This window comes from Lampris incognitus, chromosome 3, assembly GCF_029633865.1.
Source record: "Lampris incognitus isolate fLamInc1 chromosome 3, fLamInc1.hap2, whole genome shotgun sequence".
NCBI lineage: Eukaryota > Metazoa > Chordata > Actinopteri > Lampriformes > Lampridae > Lampris > Lampris incognitus.
In genome coordinates this window covers 102,280,243-102,305,664 of record NC_079213.1, presented here as the reverse complement: position 1 = coordinate 102,305,664, position 25,422 = coordinate 102,280,243, and the positions used below count along the sequence as shown (strand labels likewise).

Here is a 25,422-nt window from a genome sequence, read left to right as displayed (position 1 = left end):
CTATTTGATTAGGGAAAAAAAAAACGAAAACGTAATCAATCGGTATTGTTCTTTGGTGAGAAAAGAGCACCATTTATTGCAAATCTCTGATTCAAATATTCAAACTCCAGTGTTGTTAGACATACACCATTGGTTTTACATACGCAGCACTTCAATACTTAATGTACTTCAAATGTCTTTGAGAATGCCAAAAGCACCACAGTTAAGATCAAGGGACTGTAAATCTGTCTTAAATAAATAGCTCCATATCGGTAACCTATAGGGGTACAGTTGGTGTGCAGGAGGGTTGGTCTGCTTCAGGCGTGAAGAAGAAAAATAAAACGCTTCATTTCATGCTATGAACAACTTATACATTCAGCTCTGCAGCTGAAAGCATAAAAACTTAAAGGGCGAAAACAGAATTGGATCTGTTCATGTACGTATCAAAGTTTTCACATACGATGGAGCACACACAGTTTTCAATTATAATAATAACAACAATAATATGATCTTATATACAAATATTTTTTAAACCAACATTAGTCAAATAACTTCCCAAACACACACGCCCATACACACAAAACAAAAATCAAACCAGCAGTATCCCGCCCCAAAATGATCCCTCTTTTAAATAAAAAATAAAAGAAACATGAAATACATTTGTCAAGCAGCAGGAATAAGAATGCCTGAAAGGGTAAACAGCTGAGTAGACCACATCTGCAGCCCACCAATAGGCTCCAAGCTTTAAAAAACAAACAAATAAACAAACAAAATCAAACAGCATTCAAATTGTTCCTGTCCTCCCTCTAAGGTGTCAGTGTGGCCAGGAGTCTTTGTAAAGCGGCAGCTAGCCTGGCGTCTCCTGACACGCTGATTGTCGCTGGGGGTGGGGGTGTTTGGGTGGGTGGGCAGCCCTGCGGGGCTACGACGCATTGCTCTTCAGGTGCTGAGTTTGCAGTGGCTTCACGTGATACTCGTAGATCTTCAGTGCAGGGCCCAGTTTGATGGACAGTCCTGTCAGGACATCGTTACGCGTCATCAGGAGGAGGGACTTGCCATCAATTTCCTGTCAGGTGGGGTGAGAATTACTTGATTGACAGCCTATTCAGAAGTTCAACTCTACTGATGGCAAAGTTAACACTAGGAATCTTGTCATTGTGTGATGCTCGACGTAAAGTCACAAGGACATGAAATCAAATGTTTTGTAGTAGAAATAGCTTAAGTCAAACATCCTCTACGAAAAATATCTACATACCTGAAATGATCAAAATAACCAAATATCTAATTTCCATGAGAGGAATTTGCAGCTGGTAGGCATCTTTTTGTACACCATGCAAAAACGTAACAGTTGAAAATTATTTGTGAAAAAAATATTTATGTGCCTAAAAGAAGTACCTGATTTGGCTAAGTAAGGAATTAGGGAGTGACAAGTATCTTTTCATACATGCTGCAGAAAGTAAGAACTATCAATCACAAATGGGTAATATTGTATCTGCCTTTAGTGGGAATCTACAGTATTTGCACTTTTAAGAGAGACATTGCACTGATAAGAAAACATATAAACATGAATATATACAGCAGGAATACTGAACTGGTTTAAAATAAGTGTTTAATGCAGTGTACATGTCAGTACAGTCTAAAAAGTATACACGCATACTAAAGATTGCTATGTGTGTTTGGTTTCAATGCTTTGGGTTTGCTCGCTTCATCAGATAAGTTAAAGCAAAAAGACTGACATTGACTAACCTGGTCCTGGAAAGCAGTGGCCTGCTCTTCGAATCCCGTTGCTTTGAAGTAATTGACGACGTCCGCCACCCCCCAGTTAGCAGGATCCGGCAGCTGTCCATTTTCTGTAGGGCTAGATAACATCCATGCAAATATTTTGTTTCTTAGACATTCACGACGTACTTTACAATGTAAGCAATCAACATGACTGTTAAAATCCCTCCTTGGGGGCATAAAATTAATCTGATACCTTTTAGTGTCCACGGAGCCATTTGCCTTGTCATCCATGCCGGCTGATAAAAGAATAAAAATAAAAACATAAATCACCCCAGACAGCCATCAAATTAAAATCTGCAAGTGTACAAACCGGTTCAAAATGTAAACATGGACAGACAATGTTCTCTGAAGCTTTTTCTTGACACTAAAGTCAGTTGGTGACATAAATCATTTTCTTCTTATAGAAGCATGTACTGGGATATTAGTGCCTTCTATTAGATGTCGGGTCCATGTGGCTAAACCTTCAACACACAGGAAGGAAATTCCTCATGCAATAGAAATCTTCCCTATATCTACATCAAAACAGTATAGTAGCACATCAACAACTGCATTCTACTTGAAAGAACCGATTTTGAAAGAATTGCAACACAAGGCACAATTAGTTTGTTAATGTGATGATAAGGCTGTATTAATAAAACAATAAGAAAAACGTTGGTCAAGACACAAGAAGATAAAAACATTACTCAAGATAGAAGGTAACAAGAATGAAAATATATTTTTCATTTCATGGGACCTTTAACTGGTTGAGAATCCAAGTGAAAATATAAAATTAACTGTGCGCTGGCTCAAACAATAAAGGTTAGCGTAAGTTTCCAAATTTGCTAGAAGAGGTTTTCTTACAACGTGTACTGTTAGGAGAAATTTTCATCAGACGTCTTCTGGCGGTGAACTTAGTGGGTTGACGGCTCCACCGGGACCATCTTGTCTCTTCAAGTCTGGCATTCAGTGAGCGTTTCCTCTGAAGCAACAGAGAGTATTAGCATTATATCACATTTGAAGAAGAAGAAAAAAGTGAAAGTTCATGTTTCTACGGAAGTTATCGAGGCTATAGTACCATTATGTCACATCAAATGAAATATAAAATGTGAATGTCTCTTCACAGAACAAAGTGATTATTACCATTATATCACATTACACGAAATATCAAAAGTTAAAGTTTCCTCTGAGGTAAACAGAGATGAGCACCATTATGGCACATTAAACCAAACGTTAAACCATATGTAAAATATTACAGTGAATGCTTCATCTTAAATTAACAGTGATTAGTACCATTATTGAATATTACGAAATATTAAATGTAAAAGTGGATGTTTTTTTATGCATGCTCAACAATCCAAGTAAGAAAATCCCAGAAAGGTGAATCAGCTGGTATGGACTGGCTGTAAACGTCGTGTCCAGAACGAACTCATTCACCTCCACTCAGACAAACGTGTGGATATCGGACGACACAAACAACACTGACGTGACTTTTCAAGTGATGCAAAAGTCAATGTTTCCTCCCAAGTAAGCGGATGTCAGCCCAGTACGTCACACCAAAAGACAGCAAATGAGAACGTTTTCCAGCAAATGAACAGATTCGTGCCATTCTAATCACAGTGGAGTAAAATATGAAACAAATTAAAGTGAGATCAGATTTAATCAAAGCGTCAGATTTTATAGACGGGGGATTTGACAGCTGCATCAGTTTTCACGTCTCTGAAAAACGGTCCGACGGAAGATTGTATTGTCCATCGTAAACATGACGCAAGAAAAGGCAGCAAAGGTAAAACATGACGTTAACACAGAATAGACGTTAGCTAACGTCAGGAAGCTAGATGCTAACGTTACTTGGAATTTCCAATAGAGCCAACATGGTATAAAACAGTCTGCTTAGCCAACGCTAACCTTACCTGCCTTCAGATGAATCCAGCTAGACCGGGGTTCAGCTTTCCTCAGCTTTCGACTGTTAGAGCTAGCAGTCCTCTAATAACAAATATTTTACAAACGGCAAAATAAATATTTCCCCACAATAAAATGAGTACAACCGTCTCAGCTTTCTGCTCATCGGTTTCAGCTTCCTTTTGCCACAAGACAGCAACGGTTCATGGGAGTTGAAGTTTTAGGACCCATTAGCATAATAGAAGAGGTTCACTTTAATTTTCCAATGAGCATTCATGTGTTGTTTCATATGCCAGTTTGAAGCCGATAAATACGCTAATTTGAACAGATCTCTTATACTAATGAATTGTACTTTTATTATACATAATGTAAACTACTAATAAGACACGTTAGCCCCTAGCTAACGGGTCCCGTTAGCCGAGCAGTTAGTGATATCGCCTTGTGGTGCAATACACCCCGTATCGAATCCCGCACCGGGCAAGAAAATAACCAGTTACAATAAACTAAGTACACTACTAAATTGTAGTAACATACTAATATGAACATACCTTTAAACTATCATACTAATACACCATACTTCTCATACACTAATCAACTAATTGTATATGGAAAAGCTTGTAATTAACCTAAAAAAAGGCACCCATTTCAGATGGTGATGACCGAATAAAATATTTCACCCCAACAAAGAACTGAGAATTTTCTTCTGGTAAAATATCGAAATATGTGTGAGCAAGATTTCACATTTATCACAGACTCTGCAACATTTGTTTCACAAAAAAATCTTTCTTCAATTTGGATTAAACAGAAACAATCCTCATTTTTAATACAAAGAGTTTAATTTATTACAGTGACATATATCTTTTGTTACATAAAACCTGCTACAGCAAAGTATGTTATACTTCCCTTGCAAATACAATTAAATATGGGTGGGGAAAAGTGTCAGCCTTCTAAATGACATTGTGCAAAATATCCAACAAACTAAATATGTAGATATTCCATATTACGGCCATATCGGCATGTGTGACTATAAAGAAGTTATAAATTAAACTGATATTGTTTTGTAAGGAGTGTCAGGTGGCTCAGGAAAAAAGTGCCATCATTTCACATCAAATAACTTTAAGAAACATTACACACATATTGGGGGATAATGACACATCATAGTCATTGTGGATTTACTGCACATTTCTGGAAAGATTTACACATTTAGGGCATTTTGGATTTAAACATGCTAAATTCCCAGGGGATAAACTTTTCATACATTTTTCCAAATGAAAATTACCTTGGGTTTCCCTGAAGGCTCAGCCATTACCTATTACATTTATTTCTCTTACCAAACTCTGAAATTGATTTTAAATCCCCGTTTAAGCATGACCTTCATTTCAGAAGTGGAAAAGAAAAGCTGACTGACTTTAAATAGGCATGAGAGTATCAATGTCTATTAGCTGCGGCAAAAACAGACGTGTTTTTCTATATGGGGTACTGGGGAAACGAAAGTTGTACAAATAAATAATCCAATATTTTTCTTTGTTAAACACTTCTGTAAATAAAACATCTGGATCCTTCATACATAGAGAACTATGCAACATTAAACATTTAGAAGATAAAACTTATTAGACACCTCTAAGTATAAATAAAAAAGGCATGATAAAACAGTTGTGCCTTTTAAAATAAGAATTAAATGAAATGCCACATCATGTGCCTACTCTGAGGAAGACGACAACAAAAGACGTGTGAAATTACAACGCCATATTCAGGCAGAGCCAATATCAACATACAGTGCCTTAAAAAAGTATTGAGCTCCACAGTTTTGTCACATTTGCTTGCCTCAGATTGTGAAGTTTTAATTAGGAACTAGAATCTGATTGAAAATTTCGTTTTGAACTATGAAGATTTGAGAATTCAATCTAGGCATCCACAAAGCCTTAAGCACCAGTGTTGTAGTCGAGTCACTAAACCTCCAGTCTGAGTCGAGTCTCGAGTCCCTAGTGTTCGAGTCCGAGTCCTCAAAGAAGAGTCCGAGTTGAGTCAATGTCAAGTCCCCATTACCTGAGTCCGAGTCATCAAGGTTGAGTCTGAGTCGACTTCCAAGATTGGCTCCAGTGCTCCACTCTGGCACCGTAAAAAAGCTGACATACAAGAGATTGATAGCTATATTAATACCATAACATTGAATAATGTTACGGTATTACTATAGCTATCAATATCTTATGCCAAATTATTAGGGCCTATTACAAAAAAACTAAAAAAGTCTTTATCAATTAACAAGTCCGAGTCCTCATCTCCAACTTCCGAGTCCGAGTGCAGTCAATGCTCGAGTCCAAGTCCAAGTCCGAGTCACCAGTGCTCAAGTCCAAGTTGAGTCACGAAAATCAGGACTCGAGTCAGAGTCCTGGACTCGAGTACTACAACACTGTTGAGCACCATGTGAAATAATGGTTAACAAAATCAACATTGCATCATTGCTTTCAACAATGTGCAAAATAAAAAGCTTATCTAGGAGGTTCCATCACCCATACACTTCCTGTACAAAAATCCCCATCTTTGACCGAGTCACTGAGGCCCTTCCGGCTCTGGGAGGTGCTGCTCTGCAACTGACCTGCACTCTGAGCTTCCTGTTGAAAGGTCACAGGTCATGCGGAAAGACTCGTTTCCCCCAAAAAGTATCAAAACAGCTGGAACAATGACAGCTTTGGTGTCTTGACTATTAAAAGAAGAAACATAATGTTCTTTGTGGAGCTCGACCAACTGACTAGCTTTACAACAATCTCCTTGGTCACCAAACCAACCTGCAACCCCATGGAGATGGTCTCAGAGTCAGGAACTGATTTTTTAGCAGTCAAGTCAATTTGAATCAGAACTGGTTGGTTAACCAATAGTGCACAATTAGGAGTAATCCAGGATAAAAACTTGTGCTTCTTTTCCAAAACAGACTAAAGGGGGAATTTAAACATGGGGGAAAGGTGGTGTTTTTGATGGGGGCATCGACCCTCAGTGCACTTCCTAAGCACCACAGAAGTGGCCTCAGATGAGTCCGACTTTGACTTCTGACCTTATTTACTCTGAGAAACATGAGGCACTACTGCAAACTCTCGGCTCAATAATATTTCCTAACTGACCTAACACAGCCGGAGCAATTATGTGAGACAAAAAAGAGCAAATATTGCTCCATCAGTGTGTAATGTGGGTAGAGATTTATCCAAAGACAACATGGGCTGTCATCACACTATTTGACTGGGTCAACCAAGCCGTGAGCTACAAAATGCAAATCTTACCCAAAAAAAAAAAAAAAAAATTCTGTCGTGATTATTATTGTTTCTGATTTTCTTTCTCCTCCTTTGTTTTGGATGGGGACCAAATAAAGATCTACGTTACAATACATTTGAATCCAAGGCTTTCTTATAGAAAAAATGCAATAGGAGCCAAATACGTTTTCAAGGCAACACTAGCTTTTCATGACAGTAAAAATGTAACACAGACAAAGATGCAAGACTCAAAACTGAAATGAAACAAATGTGACAGACAGACGACGCCTTTCGAGTGCTTTTTGCTAAAGAACCTTTAGCATTTAAAAGTGAGAAATGACCCAAATTGGACAAAACCTGTCCTTGTTACCAACATTGCTTCACAGCCACAACTGCGTACCAAAAAACTGACCATTCAACTTTTAACAATGTGTTAAAAAAGTCTTGTCGACGCTCTTCATATTTTCTGGATGTGCCAACGAAAGATGACCCTTTTTATGCAACTACTTAAGTTTAAACCCATGAATTTCCTTTCCGACTAATGAAACTTGTTATTGTACCTGAAAAATATACGTTGTCCTTTATTCATTTGAATGCCATACCTAATCTGAGGTAAAAGAAAATGCCCTATTCAGCAGATAGGGAGAAATGCTACAAGTGATAAACTAATACAGCATGGACATAGTTCTGTGTCATAGTTAGGCTCGCCTTTATATGCGAACCCCTCTGTTCAAGTACTGAATGCCCAGGTGTGAAAAACACTGAAATTAAAGGTTCAGTATTAACCTCAACTGACTGCCTATCAGTTGTTAAAGTTTTGGTCATGCTTTAAAAACACAAGGTGTTTTAAAATCTCATGTCTGATATATGTATATTTCTATATGCACAAAGACAAGGTTCTACTTCTTAAGGACAGCAAAATGTTTAGGATTATAGACCGGGCCAGTAAAGTTGAATCGAACCCTAAAAACACACTCAGGCATGTAACAGACAAGACTCACTGGCAGGATCAGGGACCAAAACCTCCTCTTCTATTTCCCCAGAACTGAAATCACAAAATGTGCAATACCAGCTAATACAATCAATCACTCTTTGTGCCACTGTGAAACGGGCATATAATTGGTTTTTGTCTCACTTCGCAAATGATCGCTTGAATTGAAATAAGTGGAGAAAGGACAAAATTCTAGAAAGCAGCAAAGATAAAGAAAAGAGAAAATGGAGGGGGGAAAAAAGAGAAAGGGAAAAGAAAAGAACATGGTCTAGTACTTCTTGTGTTGCAGCACGAGGAGTGTCTGCATGATGCGCCTGTGTATTAGTTAGTGCTAACTGCACGCGAGAGGGATCATGGCAGGAAGGACCTCATTCAGCCTTGTGGAATGAAGGAACTAGGCAATTGTTTTGAACACATGATGGTCTCAGCTCCACCTTCACCCTTCAAAAGAGTGCAAAAAATATCCCCACGTGTGAGCCCTGACAAGAACCTGGCCCACTCACTAGAATTCAGCAAACTCTTTTGCGCACTTTTCCGTATCTGAGACACGAATGTCCTCCTCTTCGTAATCATCGAAGTTGCTTGTATCTCCTGGCCCTCTGCACTTTGGCATGAAGGGAGCCTCCACCTGAACACAATGGAGGAAAAACATTACGCCAGGGAAAATTAGTGCAGCACAATAGGATAAGATCCTTTTCCAAATGCTTTATATATATTTTAGCAAAAGATCTTTACCTAAAATTTATTTTTCAGAATTTTCATAAATAAAACAAAATTCTTAAATAAGGTTAAATACATATAATTGGCAGCAAAGCAGTTGATTTATCTACACTAATTTAAAAATACAATAATTTCATCTTTTATAAATCTTCTCACAAGAATAGGTGTCAACCAGTAACAGAAGAGACCCACCTTTCGCTCATAAATTGCGATCCAGTCTGTTGTTGAGAACCACTTGTGGTTTTTGATGTCATTCACACCGTTCTTTAGGTTCCCAAATCTCTTGGTAAGGTCTACCTGGAGCAGGTTCCTCAACAGATCTTTGAGGTCAGAGCTAAAGTGAGAGGGGAATCGTACCTGACCCAACGAGAAAGAGATATTCGGGATTATCCAGCCTGAAGTATATGTACAAATAAATCTGTCTTAAACTTTGTTTTAGGCAAGCTTGCTTACTAGAAAGTTGTTAAAAAACAAACATTTATCTTGTGTTTCTTTCTAATTACAAGAGGATGTAAGGGTCCGAAGTGGGAGAGGATTCACTGTAAACTTGTTAAAATACCAATAAATTTTTTTAAATTAAAAACAAAAAGACATTGTGTCCTCGTGGTTTCCAAACCCTCCTTTATATTCAGTGTAACAGTAATGTCAGAGTTCAAAAACATTTGAAAAGTATTAAAATCCATAATTTGCCAAACAACTATTTTTCTGTACCTTTCCTGAAACAATCTTCTCATAGATCTGGATTGGCTGATCTGCGAAAAAGGGAGGGTATCCAGCAGCCATCTCATAGATCAGGACTCCCAGTGCCCACCAGTCTACAGCTTTGTTGTAGCCCTGGAGGCAGTCACATCATAACACAACACAAAAAAAGAGCTCCATTAGCCTTCTGTCTTGTCAGCTTTAAGGAGAATTTACCATAGCCATCTGGGTAAAAATAAATGTATGTATCTTTAAAAACGAGCAAAGATATACAGTGCATCCGGAAAGTATTCACACCCCTTCACTTTCCCCACATTTTGTTATGTTACAGCCTTATTGCACAATGGATTTAATTCCTTTTTTTTCTCATCAATCTACACACAATACCCCATAATGACAAAGCGAAAAAGGTTTTGTTGAAAATTTTGCAAATTTATTAAAAATAAAAAACTGAAATATTGCATGTACATAAGTATTCACACCCTTTGCTATGACACTAAAAATTGAGCTCAGGTTCATCCTGTTTCCACTGATCATCCTTGAAATGTTTCTACATCTTGATTGGAGTCCACCTGTAGTAAAGTCAATTGATTGGACATGATTTGGAAAGGCACACATCTATCTATATAAGGTCCCACTGTTGACAGTGCATGTCAGAGCAGAAACCAAGCCATGAAGTCAAAGGAATTGTCTGCGGACCCCCGAGACAGGATTGTATCGAAGCACAGATCTGCGGAAGGGTAAAAAAAAATTCCTGCAGCTTTGAAGGTCCTGAAGAGCTCAGTGGTCTCCATTATTCGTAAATGGAAGAAGTTTGGATCCACCAGGACTCTTCCTAGAGCTGGCCGCCCAGCCAAACTGAGCAATCGGGGGAGAAGGGCCTTGGTCAGGGAGGTGACCAAGAACCAGCGTTCCTCTGTGGAGATGGGAGAACCTTCCAGAAAGACAACCATCTCTGCAGCACTCCACCAATCAGGCCTTTATGGTAGAGTGGACAGATGGAAGCCTCTGCTCAGTAAAAGGCACATGACAGCCTGCTTGGAGTTTGCCAGAAAGCACCTAAAGGACTCTCGGACCATGAGAAACAAGATTCTCTGGTCTGATGAAACCAAGACTGAACTCTTTGGCCTGAATGCCAAACGTCACGTCTGGAGGAAACCAGGCACCTCTCATCACCTTGCTAATACCATCCCTACAGTGAAGCATGGTGGTGGCAGCATCATGCTGTGGGGATGTTTTTCAGCGGCAGGAACTGGGAGACTAGTCAGGATCGAGGGAAAGATGAATGGAGCAAAGTACAGAGAGATCCTTGATGAAAACCTGCTCCAGAGCACTCAGGACCTCAGACTGGGGTGAAGGTTTACCTTTCAACACGACAATGACCCTAAGCACACAGCGAAGACAACAAAGCAGTGGCTTCGGGACAAGTCTGTGAATGTCCTTGAGTGGCCCAGCCAGAGCCCAGACTTGAACCCCATTGAACATCTCTGGAAAGACCTGATAATAGCTGTGCAGCGACGCTCCCCATCTAACCTTACAGAGCTTGAGAGGATCTGCAGAGAAGAATGGGAGAAATACCCCAAATATAGGTGTGCCAAGCTTGTAGCTTCATACCCAAGAAGACTTGAGGCTGTAATCACTGTCAAGGGGGCCTCAACCAAGTACTGAGTAAAGGGTGTGAATACTTATGTACATGCAATATTTCAGTTTTTTATTTTTAATGAATTTGCAAAAATTTCTACAAAACCTTTTTTGCTTTGTCCTTATGGGGTATTGTATGTAGATTGATGAGAAAATAAAGGAATTTAATCCATTTTGGAATAAGGCTGTAACATAACAAAATGTGGGGAAAGTGAAGGGGTGTGAATACTTTCCGGATGCACTGTATGTCCACCAAGGTGGCTTCTATACCTACAGCATGTGGTCCGGACTTTCTGACCTTTCTGTTAACATTTATTTTTTTTGGATTTTTCTCTTTTTCTCCCCAATTGTACTTGGCCAATTACTCCACTCTTCTGAGCCGTCCTGGTCGCTGCTCCACCCCGTCTGCCCATCCGGGGAGGGCTGCAGACTACCACATGTCTCCTCTGATACATGTGGAGTTGTCAGCCACTTCTCTTCACCTGACAGCGAGGAGTTTCAACAGGGGGACGTAGCACGTGGAAGGATCCCGCTGTTCCCCCCAGTCCCCCCCCGAACAGGTGCCCCGACCGACTAGAGGAGACGCTAGTGCAGCGACCAGGACACATACCCACATCCAGCTTCCCACCCGCAGACACGACCAATTGTGTCTGTAGGGACCCCCGACCAAGCTGGAGGTACACCGGGATTCGAACCGGCGAGTCCCGTGTTGCTAGGCAATGGAATATGTTTATGTTTATTTATCGGGATCCCCATTAGCTGTGCCCTAAAGCACCGCTAGTCTTACCTGGGTCCGCATAACAACAACACATTTAATACATACATACATTTAATACATACATTTAAAAACAAGAATAGACTGCCACGCTACCCGGATGCCCCTTTTCTGTTAAATTTGAATCTTTTTGAAAGGTATGAATGCTCAATGCGAACTCTGGTTTGCACCAAACGAGCACAAAATGTTCATCAGAGGTATCAGTCTGCTTCCAGTTAGACCATAGTGCAGACAATCTCTAACGTAAAGGTGATTTCAACAAAGTGCAAACTAAATTAAGGAAATGATGACATGATTCAATGCAATGTAGGATTAAAGACCTAAATACTCTAGAAACAGCATAAGAGATGGATTGCTAGTGATTTATAACCACACTTTGTCCATTTGAGCCTACAACTCAGTACGATAAATCCATTATCTGTCTTTCTGCCAAAACTCATTCATATCCTAGCTAGTCAGCAAGCTAAAAACAACCATAACAATCTGCTGTGAGCTCAGAATGCACTGCGCTCATGTCCTTATTTCCACATTTTGGGCTGGATGGATCTATGAAACAAACTGGACTAAGTGTAAAGTAAGAATGTGGTGGAATCTGGTGCAGACTTATAAAGAGAGTTATGTGCAAAAACAAACAACCTGAATAACCTTGAGGCACAGTTATACAGTCTATGTGTGTGTGGGATTTGTTGAGTATGAGGAACCCACCTTGCTGAGGATGATTTCTGGTGCCAGGTATTCAGGAGTCCCACACAAGGTCCAGGTTCTACCTTTTACTCTTTTCGCAAAGCCAAAATCTGTGACCTGGGACAGTGAGCAACAGCAACACCACAATAACTAATCAGTAAAAGAATCTAGTTAATATGTTAAAAATTTCAATCAAGCACAATTTGGACAGGAGTCACTCTTTATTAATAAAATTCTATTTATCTATTTAGGAATGACTGAGAATGTGTCTTTAACACTGTGTTTCAGTTCTACACATTTACTGCGTAATATACCCACCATCTTCGAGAGGTTTCCCAGAATAGGCGACTAGCCGACTATGAAGACCACTAGTTGACACTGTGCATAGTTGTAGACTAATCGTTCATGTGTGGTTCTAAGCATTGTGCTGTGCAGCAATAAAGCAGTGGCAATGCATCTACAGCAGATATGCAGCTGGAGGCGCTGTGGTTCCAACATAGATTTGTTGGAACAATCATTTTCTACGGTATGCCATGTCAAATAAACAGAATTTAATGGTATTTAGAAAAGGAAAGACTCCCGCTATTCCTGTGTTTCGGTTTAACGAATGACCATGTTAACTGGTGACTTTAGTGATGGTAGCTGCTGAAAACATGAACAGAATGCGTAGTATCCCCCTAAAAGCCTTTAATTTTACTTTAAAATCAACTTTAAATGCACACTCATCCGTGTTTATTATCTATGCTAACCATTTACGTAAGTTAAATTGTGCTCAGCAAGACTCATTCACCTCTCGTAACGTTTTTTTTTTTTTGGGATTTTTGCTCCCTTTTTATCCTCAATTGTACCCGGCCAATTACCCCACTCCCACTCTTCTAAGCCATCCCAGTCACTGCTCCACCCCCTCTGCCGATCGGGGGAGGGCTGCAGACTACCACATGCCTCCTCCCATACATGTGGAGTCACCAGCTGCTTCTTTTCACCTGACAGTGAGGAGTTTCACCACGTGGGAGGATCACGCTATTCCCCCCCAGTTCCGCCTCCCCCCTGAACAGGCGCCCCAACTGACCAGAGGAGGCGCTAGTGCAGTGACCAAGACACATACCCACATCCGGCTTTCCACCCGCAGACACGGCCAATTGTGTCTAGGGATGCCCGACCAAGCCAGAGGCAATACAGGGATTCGAATCGGCGATCCCCGTGTTGGTAGGCAACGGAATAGACCACCATGCTACCCGGACGCCCCGTAATGTTTCTTTTAATGTGGGAAACAAACTGCAGCCAGCAGTGCAGTTGTATTTTATATCATTATCCACAGCTGGAAAGGAACCCATATTCAATAATTTAACCTGTAACGTTATAATGTCAAGTTCCTCATTAGACGCCAGCTGCTCTGATAATCTATGTTTTCCCACACTGAAAGTGACTTCAAGAAATGTGAATGCTTCTTGTTGGTGACACCATTTAATTTTAAATAATGTAGGGCAAAAAGGACCAGACGAACATATACTGTATTGAACATTCAATTTAAGGCTTTTAGGCTTTTCAACAGCTGCCATCACCATGACAACCATGGACGCACTCATCTTAAAGTCACCAGAACGCGGTCACTGGTTTAAACCAAAACACCTGTGAGAAAGCAGTCGCGTTGTTACTGCAGTCAAACAGTATCTCCAGCTCAGGCTGGCTTGCTGGGGGTTTAGTCCAATCAGATTGCAAGTTTGCAGCTAATTTGTAAAAAGCATCTCAGAACCAGTCAAGGACTCTCCTACTTCATCCATTGCCAGGTTGATCCCACTTAGTTAACCCTTGACTGGTTGTATTTGAGACCTTTTTGAAGAGAACTGATCGTTGTTATTGGGTGACAGAAACATGATATATCTGCCTTGATTAATCGATTACTTTTTTGGGGTTAGCTGACGACTATTAAAATGCAGCAGTTGTGAATGCCCTATCATCTTCTACTGTTGACCTGCTGGATCAGTTTGGGGTAAGGTATTTGCTCAAGGGTTACCCAACAATACCTGTTGAAGGAATGAGTCTCATTCTCATTCACTTTTCTCCCTGAGATGATATGAGCAAAATATCTGGTCAATTACAGTAGGATAACAAATATGTAGATACTTTAAAGAAACCTGAGGTTTGACTTGGCTGTTGATTTCAGGAAAGGATTACTGGATGATGCACTTAAAACAAGAACCCATATTACGACTTCCATTCAGTGCTATGGCCAGCTGCTAAAACTATAAATGACTGTTTACCTGGATGTACCCATGTTGATCTATGAGCAGGTTTTCAGGCTTCAGGTCTCTATAAATGAGGTCAAGTGAATGTAGGTACTCAAAGGTGAGTACAATCTGAGCTGCATAAAATCGTGCGTGGTGTTCACTAAAGGAAGGAAAAGAAGGCAGACAATCAGACATGGACCCAACACAGACAAGTCTCTACTGTAGGAACAATGCTAAGCAAAGGATCAGGGCTGTGACCCTGGATTACAGGTTTGACTGGCCACAATTGAAGACTTTTAGAACCATTAGTGACACAAACATGATAATAGTTTGTGCCATAGAAATAAACACAGAGAGCGGGGAATAAACAAAAGTAGATGTAGCAAATGTTCATATGAGATTACAAATGCTTAAACAAGTTGAATCCTTTTTCTTTTTTTTTTACCCCCCCCCCCTTTCTCTCCAATTGTATCCGGCCAATTACCCCACTCTTCCGAGCCGTCCCAGTTGCTGCTCCACCCCCTCTGCTGATCCAGGGAGGGCTGCAGACTACCACATGCCTCCTCCGATACATGTGGAGTCGCCAGCCACTTCTTTTCACCTGACAGTGAGGAGTTTCACCAGGGGGACATAACGCGTGGGAGGATCACGCTATTCCCCCCAGTTCCCCCTCCCTTCTGAATAGGCGCCCCGACCAACCAGAGGAGGTGCTAGTGCAGCGACCAGGACACACACCCACATCCGGCTTCCCACCCACAGACACGGCCAATTGTGTCTGTAGGGACCCCCGACCAAGCCGGCGGTAACACAGGGATTCGAACCGGCGATCCCCATGTTGGTAGGCAACGGAATAGACCACCATACCACCCACACGCCCAACAAGGTGAATCTTAATCAAAAAAATTAGCACAACCAAATAGAAATGGTGTTTTAAAACCCTGTGTTTAAACTATGACTTAAAAGGCTTAAAGGTTTTTTTAAATGTGGCTTAAAGGCTTTGTTTTTATTTAATGTATTGATGCCTATGATAATAGTATTGGTGTTTGAGCACCCAAAATGCAGGAGCTCCATTCAAAATGAATGACAGTCAGCAGTGCTATTGTGTCAACACCTTCCCCTCCGCCCAAAAAACCCCAAAAACAAACTAGATGAAGCTGAGTTTTACTGATTGATGTCGTGGTATTTGTTGGTAAAGTTCTTCTACCAGTTTGTTCTGTCATATCTGATTGTTTTACACAACAACTTCTCTTCTTCAAATCTGCTAATACCTGCCTATTATTTTGCATTTGGTTACTATGCTGACGACATAGAACACTATGCTCCAAATTATTTTTCCTAGGCAAGTCCAACCAAACGGTAACCGATAAAATTTGCAACAACAAAACTTCATGAATTGGACATTTGTGGATTAGTTATTGTATTAAAAGCCCAAGTTATAGAAACTGTCAAAAAGGGCATTTATATGCATGAAATTCCATTGAACTTTAATATGTAAATAGAGTTCCCGAGATCTCTTCCACCGTATGTGATTAAAAGATATGGATTAATGTTTGCTAGCGGTACAAGCTGACGATCATTTTTCTACAAGAAAAAATCTCATAACTTGTGAACTAACCATCAATGGACATCAAATCATGTAATATCCTGAGCATTAGGAATCCACACAAACATTTTTTTTCATTTGTTTCATGGCCTTGTGTACAATTTGCAATCTTTTTTAAAGTCGGAAATTATTAAATTAATTTTTCAAACATTTCTAGACAGCTTTCCGCATAGAGACACACTGAAGCTCTGAATTTCAACCATTCAAGTCACATTAAAAAAAAAAAGAAAAAAAAAGTTCACACTACCTGAACCTTCCAATGCGCCTGAGATGCGAGAACATCTCGCCACCGGGGACGTACTCCATCACCATGTAAAGATTTGAGTTGTCCTGGTAAACAAGGACATACAGTGAGTGTCATAGTCATGAAGCATTACTTGAAGCAGAATTTTACATAAAACTGATAATCACATCATCCTTTTTGTCATTGTTAATGAATACCCCTACTGATAAAATTTAAAAGGCCGTTGAACATTAAGACTAACAGGATAGCCTACCATCACTGTCTATATCAGGAATTGGGAACACTTTTGTCATTTCACCTCATGTACTTGCGCACATGAAGTGAAACAAAATGCTATTTCCCCAGCCCACAGCAGTGCAACATACAGACAAAAACACATTCAAGAACTACAAGAACACACATTCAAACTAACACATATATCCAAACCAAAAACAAACAAAAAAAATCACTGTCCAAGGGAACAAACGCTAGCCAGGATGAATAATGGAGCCGCCGGTCTGCATGAGCTAGCAGTTAGCCTAGCCTGCCCTGATTACGCGTCCTGTCAGACTGCCCTCCGTGTTTCCTCCTCGGGCGCAGATCCAGGCAGGGGCCGTGGTCCCTGTGGCAACCGGACGAACCACACCAAGCGGTCCCAGCCAATCCAGTGCCAGCTCTCCCAGCCAGACACTCTTGACACACCTCCCCGCACTCCACACAACGGCATCAAAAACACCCTTGGTGTTATCGGAACAGCCGGTCTGCATGGGCTACTGGTTAGCTTAGCCGGCCCCACTTCCGCATCCTGTCAGACCGCCCTCGGTGTTACCTCCTCGGGTGCAGCTCCGGGCAAGGCCGCAGTCCCTGGGCCCACAACGCAGCAGACCAAGCTCTCGCAGCCAACAAAGGAAGACAAAAATTTAGATGCAGACACTGCATCAACGGTACTGGGTGAGGCCTCCATAAATGTGAATTCGCACCGCCATCTTCCCACACAGGAAGAGGTGTAGGAAGTGAGAGTATGAGAGAGAGAGAGAAACAGACTAATGTTTTAAGTAACCTAGAAAAAAAAAAAGATACTTAGGTATTTATCTAGTGTCAAACAACGTTTTTAAAGTATGTACACTAGCGTGTGACGCTTGAGTGAACGCTCCTGGTGTGTCTGCACTAACTGTGAGCATTCATACCTTCTCACACCACATCTGGTGTTAACAAGGCATTATTCTATATATGTTCAAAGAATTCTAAGCAGCTCATAGTTGGAGGAAAAATTATATAATGACCTGTATAAGGGGGGCTTGCAGTGGGCTGATCTTTGAGTCATTCCTTCTTGATTCTTGAAATTGAAACAACCCATGCACAAGACCAGGGGGAAATTGTTAAATGTTTTTCTAAATTTCTTTGTTTTAATTTTCAAGCCATGATAAACATATCTTAACTTGGAAGTTCTGCTGAAATGTTTTTGGTTCGTTTTGCCCCCTCTCATATTCTGGGGTAACATTTACTGCTCACAAGCTGCCTTGAGTAACGATAGCCATCAGCTGATATATTTCAGTATACCCTGGTATTTTCAGTCTATTCTGTCAGCCATGGTTTTAAGGTCGTCTTTTATTCGAAAGATACTTAACTGACATTTTTCTGTGATGTACCAATTACTGTGGCCGCTTCATCTAAATCATAAAAATAGAATGCTTGCCATCCTGGGAGCCAGTGTCAAAATAAATTCCAAAAAAAAAAAAAAAAAAGAATTAAATTCCTTCTTCTTCTTTCAGCTTGTTCCCCGTTTCTCAGTGGTCGCCACAGCGGATTTTACAGTTTCCATCAGTACCCTGTGAGGGCACAGCAGCAATGGCGCCCGTTGTTCAGCCAGGCCTCAACTGATCCCGTATGGAGCCTCGACCGATCCGGTATGGTCTTGTCAATCCGCATAATGATTTGGCAAAATTTTACATTGGATGACCTTCCTGACACAACCACTAACCCTATGGACAGGGGCACAGGTAAAATGCTGGATGCCATCCCAGTATTCATGGATTTGCGCCTGTGCCTGTCGCCTGAATTAAATTCCTAATGAATCCAAAATAAATCTGAACCACTGGTTGGAATGGGTGAGTGTGTACCTTGAAGGAGTACTCCAGTCTGACGAGGAAGGGGAAGGAGACAGCCTGTAGTATTCTCTTCTCATTTAGCGTGTGTTCTATCTGCTTCAGCTTCACCACCTGGAAAAACATTGAATGCAGGCGTGAGACAAAATTACAGTACACTGTGCAGGATATATCCTTCAAGAACTGTATGTGTGGTGTGTGTGTGTGTGTGTTCTGTACATTTAGATATAATTGATAAAGGCAAGTCATTAGAACATCCTCTCCCCCCAAAACAGTGCTATATTACTTGAAAATACCACACGATTGAGACCTGTGATGTACGGATACAGTTCAGCAGCAGTTCGACCAACAAATGAGGACCCATTCACATTTTTTTGCTGTGAATGTACAAATTCACTAGCTTTCCTTCTTGACAAGTTAACTTTGTAAAATATAGTCAGACTGCACCAAAAAAAGACCAATGTGTAGAACACACACTAACCTCATAAGACTTTCATTTCAGTATTTGCAGAGAGGCCTATGAGGTGGTTTCCATTTGTCGTGACCAAAAATGTATGACACATTCCATTTCCTTTTGATAGGCGCATAACAACTGGCTGCAGCATTTGTGAAATGTGCAAAGATTCGCCTTTGACAGATTAAAGGTTCAGCAAAGTACATCACTTCACTAATTCTTGTTAATGTTGGCTGAGAGTGCTGCGACTTTAATACTATCACCCACTTTTTGTTTGTCCAGGATCTTCATGGCGTAGAACTGGTCTGTTCCTTTCTGTTTGACGAGCATGACCCGCCCAAATGAGCCAGTGCCCAGGGTCTTGAGCCTATCGAAGTCTTCCAGGCAAGTTGTGCTCTGGGGAGACATGATATCAGCGTGAACAAGCCAGTAAACTGTGAACAGGAGACATCTCAGTCTGTTAGTAGGGTTTGCCTGTATACAGCCCATGAATGCCATTTTAACAATAGAAAGAAAAACGGACACGCAAATTGGCATTATGTATTTGTTAACATTTTAGAAAAAATTATATTTTACCACCATTGTATTTTGCCCACAATTTCACATTGCAAATGTCTGTGTGATAAATAATACACAAAAGTATAACATGTATTCTAAAAATCAAAACAACCGCATGGTATTTGTATTATAGTTTTCAAATTAAGTGTATTATTTTTTCGAAATACATAAATGACAATAGAAAAAAAAGGAAACTAGAAAACTAAGATTAACAAGGGTTCTCTGGTGTACTTGTGTTATTTTTGAAAGTGTAGTTGCGCAACGAACATTTTCCTCTCCAATCTACAAGATTTGCACAAGAGGAAGTGGCTGGGCTCTATCACATAAAAATGTCTTATCGGTTTGTAACTACCGACCAGCGGAGCCCTTAAGGTTAAAGAAATGAAAGTCACAAACTCCCTCTTGAACGATTTTCACTGCAAATATTTTTCCATCTCTTGTACCTGTGGCGGACAATCCCATTTTCTTTGAAAATCTTCTTTGGCTTTGGCTAGGAACTCTTTCACTACAAAACAGGACAAAGACGAGAGGCGACCATTAGCATGTGGGTACACAAACACGGGCAAAGTAGGCAGGTAGCTACAATAGTTTAGCGGGAAGAACGTTCAGGGAAGGGATCGGTACACTTGCCAAATAAACCCATACTAAGGTCAGGCCAATGTCAAGTACTAAAGAGGCTGTACTGTACTTGACAATGAGGGGACAAAAAAACCAAAAACAAACAAAAAACTCACTCATAAACTACACAGTCCAAAACCAAACACCTGGGCAGGCAATTTAAAATTATAAAGAGATGCAAAGAGCCCTTGTTTGCTTTATGGATCGGGCCAATTCAAAAACGGGCTGTTCTGCATCCCTTTCAAAGGTGGTTGAGGGGGAAAAGGGCAATAAAAAAGGAGTCTGAGAGACCAAAAGGCATCACATAACTGAGTCTACCGTGCAGGCATTAAAAAGACAGTGCAAGGTGAAAATAAATCACAGCAGGCATGAGCCGTCCAAAGTCACAGAGGAGCAGCAGGTGACTCGACCCAATCGGTGTACCTGGTGATGTTATTGGAGGCTTTGCATGCATCTCTTGCAATGAGGTACTGCTGTATGTGTGGAAGCTGATGTGATATTTTAGGCAAAATACGGGCATGGTCAGCCTATATACCATGAACTAATTTGAGGTTGAAGCCCAACGCGCTCTCTCTGTGACCTAGGACGGCTTATGCAGAAATGAGCATACCAAAAAGCTCTACAGTTCACCAAGGGTTTGCAGGAACATTCACCCACATGGATGGAAATAATGGAGAGGAGAAAGAGAGGGAAGAAAGGTTTAAGAAGTGCCAAAAACAATAACACTGGCGATTCAAGTGGATTAAAATGTGACACAACAAAACATCATTGAAAAGGACGACATAAGACATGCCTACCATCAACCGCAAGTAAAAGCCTGCTCAATCATTCTGGATTTGAACAGAAATATATATTTTTATCAGGAAGACAACTGATTATATCATTTCTTATGTCCATGAAAATAATTTGACATATTTTGACAATCGAAAGGATTGCTACTATAGTAAGAGCATTATTACCGAGTATTCTAGGCGAAACCAACATTTAGGTTCTATACTGTTAGCTAAAAAGAAATACATGGACATATCTTTTCAGAAATAGTCAATTCTCACAGCACTCTCTGAACTTAAATGCCTGATTCTTACCAGTGTTGGGGGATGTTCTCCCTAGCCTACACTGAAAAAATGCCGTTCAGACTTAAACATCTGCAGCAAAGCAATATCTAAAAAAACAAGTAACAGCAGACATTTGAAAAAGAACACAGAACACAAAGTTGGAAAATAGCGTACACAAAATGACAGGACATAGATAATAAGATGAGCAGAGTGGTTTTAGTGTTGAAAATGTTGCACGATACAAAGCGTTGTTCTCCGACAGTGTAGCAAACATCCGACACTGAACATATACGTATAACGCCCGAGTTACTTGACAGTTTCTTCCTGGCTGAAGTGCGGCAACCTTACTTTGCCACATTTCAGTCAGAAATGCTTCTTCTGCAACACAGTGAAGAACTTTCTCATTTGAACTGCAAAGTCATTTTCTGTCACTTTCGAGACAGCGGTTGTTTAAAGTAAAAAGGAAAATTATGAGTAAGATCATGGCAGCTCAGAACAAGAAGAGCTCTAAAACAGGTTGCAGTTTGTGGTTCTGAGGCCTGAGGAAGTGATAACGGCTGCTTGTAAGAGCAATGGTACATCGGAAAACTTTTAGCATCAAACTTATGAAATACACAGCTCCATTTAGGCTAATTTCCAATATGTTTTGCTTTAAAAACAAAACGTGAATTCAACAAAAGCTTTTCTACAAATCCAAACACAAAACTGCACACACAAAACCCAAACCAACAATGTAGCTTAACTGTAGTAGAGACTAACCCAATCCAGGAAAGAAAAAAAAAATCATCTGCTAGCAACATCCTCTCTTACTCAAGTTATCCCAAATGACAGTGAACTCAGAAACATGAGGCCCCTCGCTCTCTTGTCCTTTCTGGTCTTGGTTGCCCTTGCGGTATCTGTTGAACAGTCGGCTGGCAAAGTCATCCAGTTTTAGGAAGGAATGATCCTTTCCCTGGGCCATTTTTGAGAGGAATTCCCTGAAGTTTAATCAACAAAGCTCCAGCCCAAGTAACAGTGTTGCACCACAGCTCAGAGTGAAGCCCTTCCTGCATGCAGTGAAATACATTGCAATGCTTGACTTACCACATATGGTTTAAGCTTCCTGTTCAAGTATGGCGCTTCAGTTAAAGCAGTCAACTGCATTTTTCCTTTGACTACACTGTACCAGTTGGATGCTTTATGTGTTTTCCAGGCACAAATGCGTGGTTTTGTTTGGCATTCATGAAAAAAAAAAAGAAGCACACTGAGCACTTAAGGCCAAGGTAATAGGCTCTAATGCTTTCACATCGTGCAGCTTGGGTTCACTTGATACACAGCGTACAGATAAGATAATGGAAGCCCTATAACACCCACTAGCTACCCTAGTGACAAGATCATGCCCTTTAGTGAGCACGTTCTATGCTCACTAAAGCCTCATGCCAACTTGATGACCAAATCATTAAGTAGACCCTACTGGCTACTTAGGATTCTTTTTAATCTATAAACTGAGGCACTCTTGACAAGTCATGCTTGGTTAAAGTGCCTTCTAAAAGCCTTAGATATACATGTTATGTAAAAGATGTCACATCCAAATAGAAAGTGAGCTGAGACGGGTCCTCTGTCACACCCCACCTCAACATTTAGCATGTGTTCTAAGGATCTTGCAGTATTCATCACAGCCGGTGTCACTGTGCACAACCCTTTGCACCTCCCTATGGAAGCTACAGGTGTCACTGGTCCTTGTGTCTGATTGGACACTGCCATTCAGAAAGCAGGTCAAGATCAGCACTCTTCAGACTGATTGCTTGGACATGGTAGAGTTTAGTGGATTAACTTTGTGATTACTGCCAAACGCAATCAAAACACAACATAATGTCCAAGCTACAGCTTTCAAGTGATAGAGAACGTTAGCAATCTAGATATCCTGACTGAATTTCTTAATGCGTGAGTTAACTAGAAGCTAGATTTCAATTTATAACTTGTTTGGCCCCCACCCAAGTAGTTCCTGACATTATGACAATGAGGTAATATAGGTGTAATATCTTGATTTGTCGTAAACATGTTGACAGCTGGCTTTAGATATTGATGTTGGGTAGCTACTGCAAACCTGAAACTAAAGAAATGCGTTTTAGCAAGTGTGCCATGTTAGAGTCCTTGCTTGAAATATAAAGCAACATTGGAAACCTTCTGAACAGCTGAACTACAATCATTTGTCTGCTTTGCCAAAATCAATATTTGATGATGGACGGACAAGTACAATCCAGGCCTTCTACTGCAAATACATAAAAAAAAACATGTTTGCTGACTTAATCTGCCTTGAAGCCAGCAACATCTTTGGTAAGAAGGAAGTGAGGAACTGTGTGCACTGCTAATGTAACTGCTAGCTGTAAAGGATGGCTTCAATATAAAAATACTCTCATAACATTGAACCAAGGATTTGCCTCTTTGAATCAACTGACAAGAATGAGAAACAATGGGTGTTGCTTCTCAGTTTCTTGCTCTGTGGTGGCGTCTGTGGGTGGTGCCTGATGTGCTGTTTGGGAGGATGTTTGATGTGTCAATAAAAATATTCCACATTGTTTGACTAAAACTTTGTGCATCCATTTAATACCACATTAAGGGATCAATGTAAATGTGTTACGGTTTGCCTACTCTGTCCACTCGGCAACTACTGCATGTCTATCCATCCTGGATGAGTAATCCTTCCTCTGATGCTCTTCCTGAGGTTTCTCACATTTTTTTCCGGATTGTTTTTTCAGTGGAGTTGTTTTTATTAATCCAAATCAAGGGTCTAAGGATTGTGGGGTGTTGCACCTGGTCATTCATTCTATTTACATCTGTTGGAGGATGTGATGTGATTGTGATCGCATAGCCCTCTGGGACTGAACTGTGATTTAGGGTTAACTGGCCTGCCTTGAATGACCGCAACATAAAATTTATTTGCATTTACCATCTATATTCTACCTGCTATATTATGACCTCAACATAATTTATGACAAGAACTCTAAATGCCTGTGAAATACTTTTGTCAACTTAACCAAGAAATTCATTTTATTTCTGTGGTCGACAGCTGAAGTTCCAACAGTTAATATATGTAGATCCCTCACGGCTGCACCATGCAGGCATCTGGAGAAATTACTATATGATTTCCATTAGTGGTCAAATCAGTCCTGGTACATTTTGTTACCACTGTAGACCTTATTACAAAACAGGGGTTGAACTTTCCCCGAACCTTGTCAGTAATGCAAGACCAACACTGTCAGCTTGCAGGGTTTTTGGAGAATTAAAGACATTTCGATAACTCTATGTCTGTATGGTACAACGCATTTATATTCTCTGTCTTATTTCTGAACCCCGAATAAAGAAGAACTTGAATGAAAGGATCTTTGCAATAACTAATTGTTTGGATTAGGTTTAGTCTCGTTAAATTGAATGAGCAGTCATGAAGGGCTGCCTGCCAGTTAAACAGCCAGAGATGGCTATAAACATTGCTATGTTCTGGTAGTCTGCTAACACCACCCAGCGGCGGCTACAGGCTAACCACATCGACCACTACCGAGCTGGATGGTGTCGCGAACGCAATACTAAAGCTAACTAGATAGCGAGATCGTTCGGTCGTATGCTCACCGCTTTCTTGCTCGTTGCCTTTCTTGGCGGTAGCCGCGTTTCCCATCGTAGGAAGACAGGACGACAGACACGCACAGCCGGCTAAAAGCGATGACGGTGACGGGGTTAACTAGCGGGGCTCTTCGTTAGCCGACGTAAGCTAGCTGACGCTAACAAATTTTCCGCTGGCGCTAGCTTGGCCGGCTAACAACAACGTCAGCGTCGCCTCGTGCCGAGCAGAACGTCGGCGCGTTCGGTGGATGTTCGGATATCCGGTTAATATGCTGTTAATATCCGGTTCGGTCGGAGTTCAAACAAAGCGCAGCAGGCTCTCCGCCCGTCTCCGCTTGTCTGTCGTCTCACCCATACCAGGGAGAAAAACAATTATGCACACACGGGAAGTGACGCACATGCCGGAAGTAAGCCATACGCACCCGGGATTTGCTTTCTCTACCTCTTTTAACGTTCAAAAAGGAATGTCATATCAAAGAAAATACCAAATTCAAATAGAGTGAGCAATGACGATAAATAGAGGAAGATAAACTTAATTAAAGAAGCTGTCAATCAGAAATTAAAATACATAGATATTCATACATGTAAGT

General features: G+C 40.8%; 2 protein-coding genes across 3 annotated transcripts; both read right to left on the bottom strand.

The window, feature by feature from the left end:
* Positions 1–56: 56 nt before the first annotated feature.
* Positions 57–3,810, bottom strand: samd13 (sterile alpha motif domain containing 13). The gene is made up of 5 exons (XM_056276432.1): positions 3,651–3,810; positions 2,602–2,719; positions 1,955–1,997; positions 1,726–1,837; positions 57–1,045 (listed from the first exon to the last, which is right to left on the bottom strand). Exons 2-5 carry the CDS (start codon positions 2,627–2,629, stop codon positions 902–904), a joined length of 327 nt encoding a protein of 108 aa, XP_056132407.1. The 5' UTR covers positions 2,630–2,719; positions 3,651–3,810; the 3' UTR covers positions 57–901.
* Positions 3,811–4,435: 625 nt separating this feature from the next.
* Positions 4,436–25,160, bottom strand: prkacba (protein kinase, cAMP-dependent, catalytic, beta a). 2 transcript variants are annotated; one of them, XM_056276421.1, is made up of 10 exons: positions 24,842–25,160; positions 20,006–20,067; positions 19,272–19,400; positions 18,566–18,664; positions 16,470–16,552; positions 14,653–14,779; positions 12,413–12,508; positions 9,304–9,426; positions 8,785–8,949; positions 4,436–8,500 (listed from the first exon to the last, which is right to left on the bottom strand). In XM_056276421.1, the coding sequence occupies exons 1-10, from the start codon at positions 24,885–24,887 to the stop codon at positions 8,375–8,377; spliced, it is 1,056 nt and encodes a 351-aa protein (XP_056132396.1). In that variant the 5' UTR covers positions 24,888–25,160; the 3' UTR covers positions 4,436–8,374. The 2 variants fall into 2 exon arrangements, with proteins under 2 accessions (XP_056132396.1, XP_056132395.1); XM_056276420.1 differs by lacking the exon at positions 24,842–25,160 and adding an exon at positions 22,046–22,196.
* Positions 25,161–25,422: the final 262 nt, after the last annotated feature.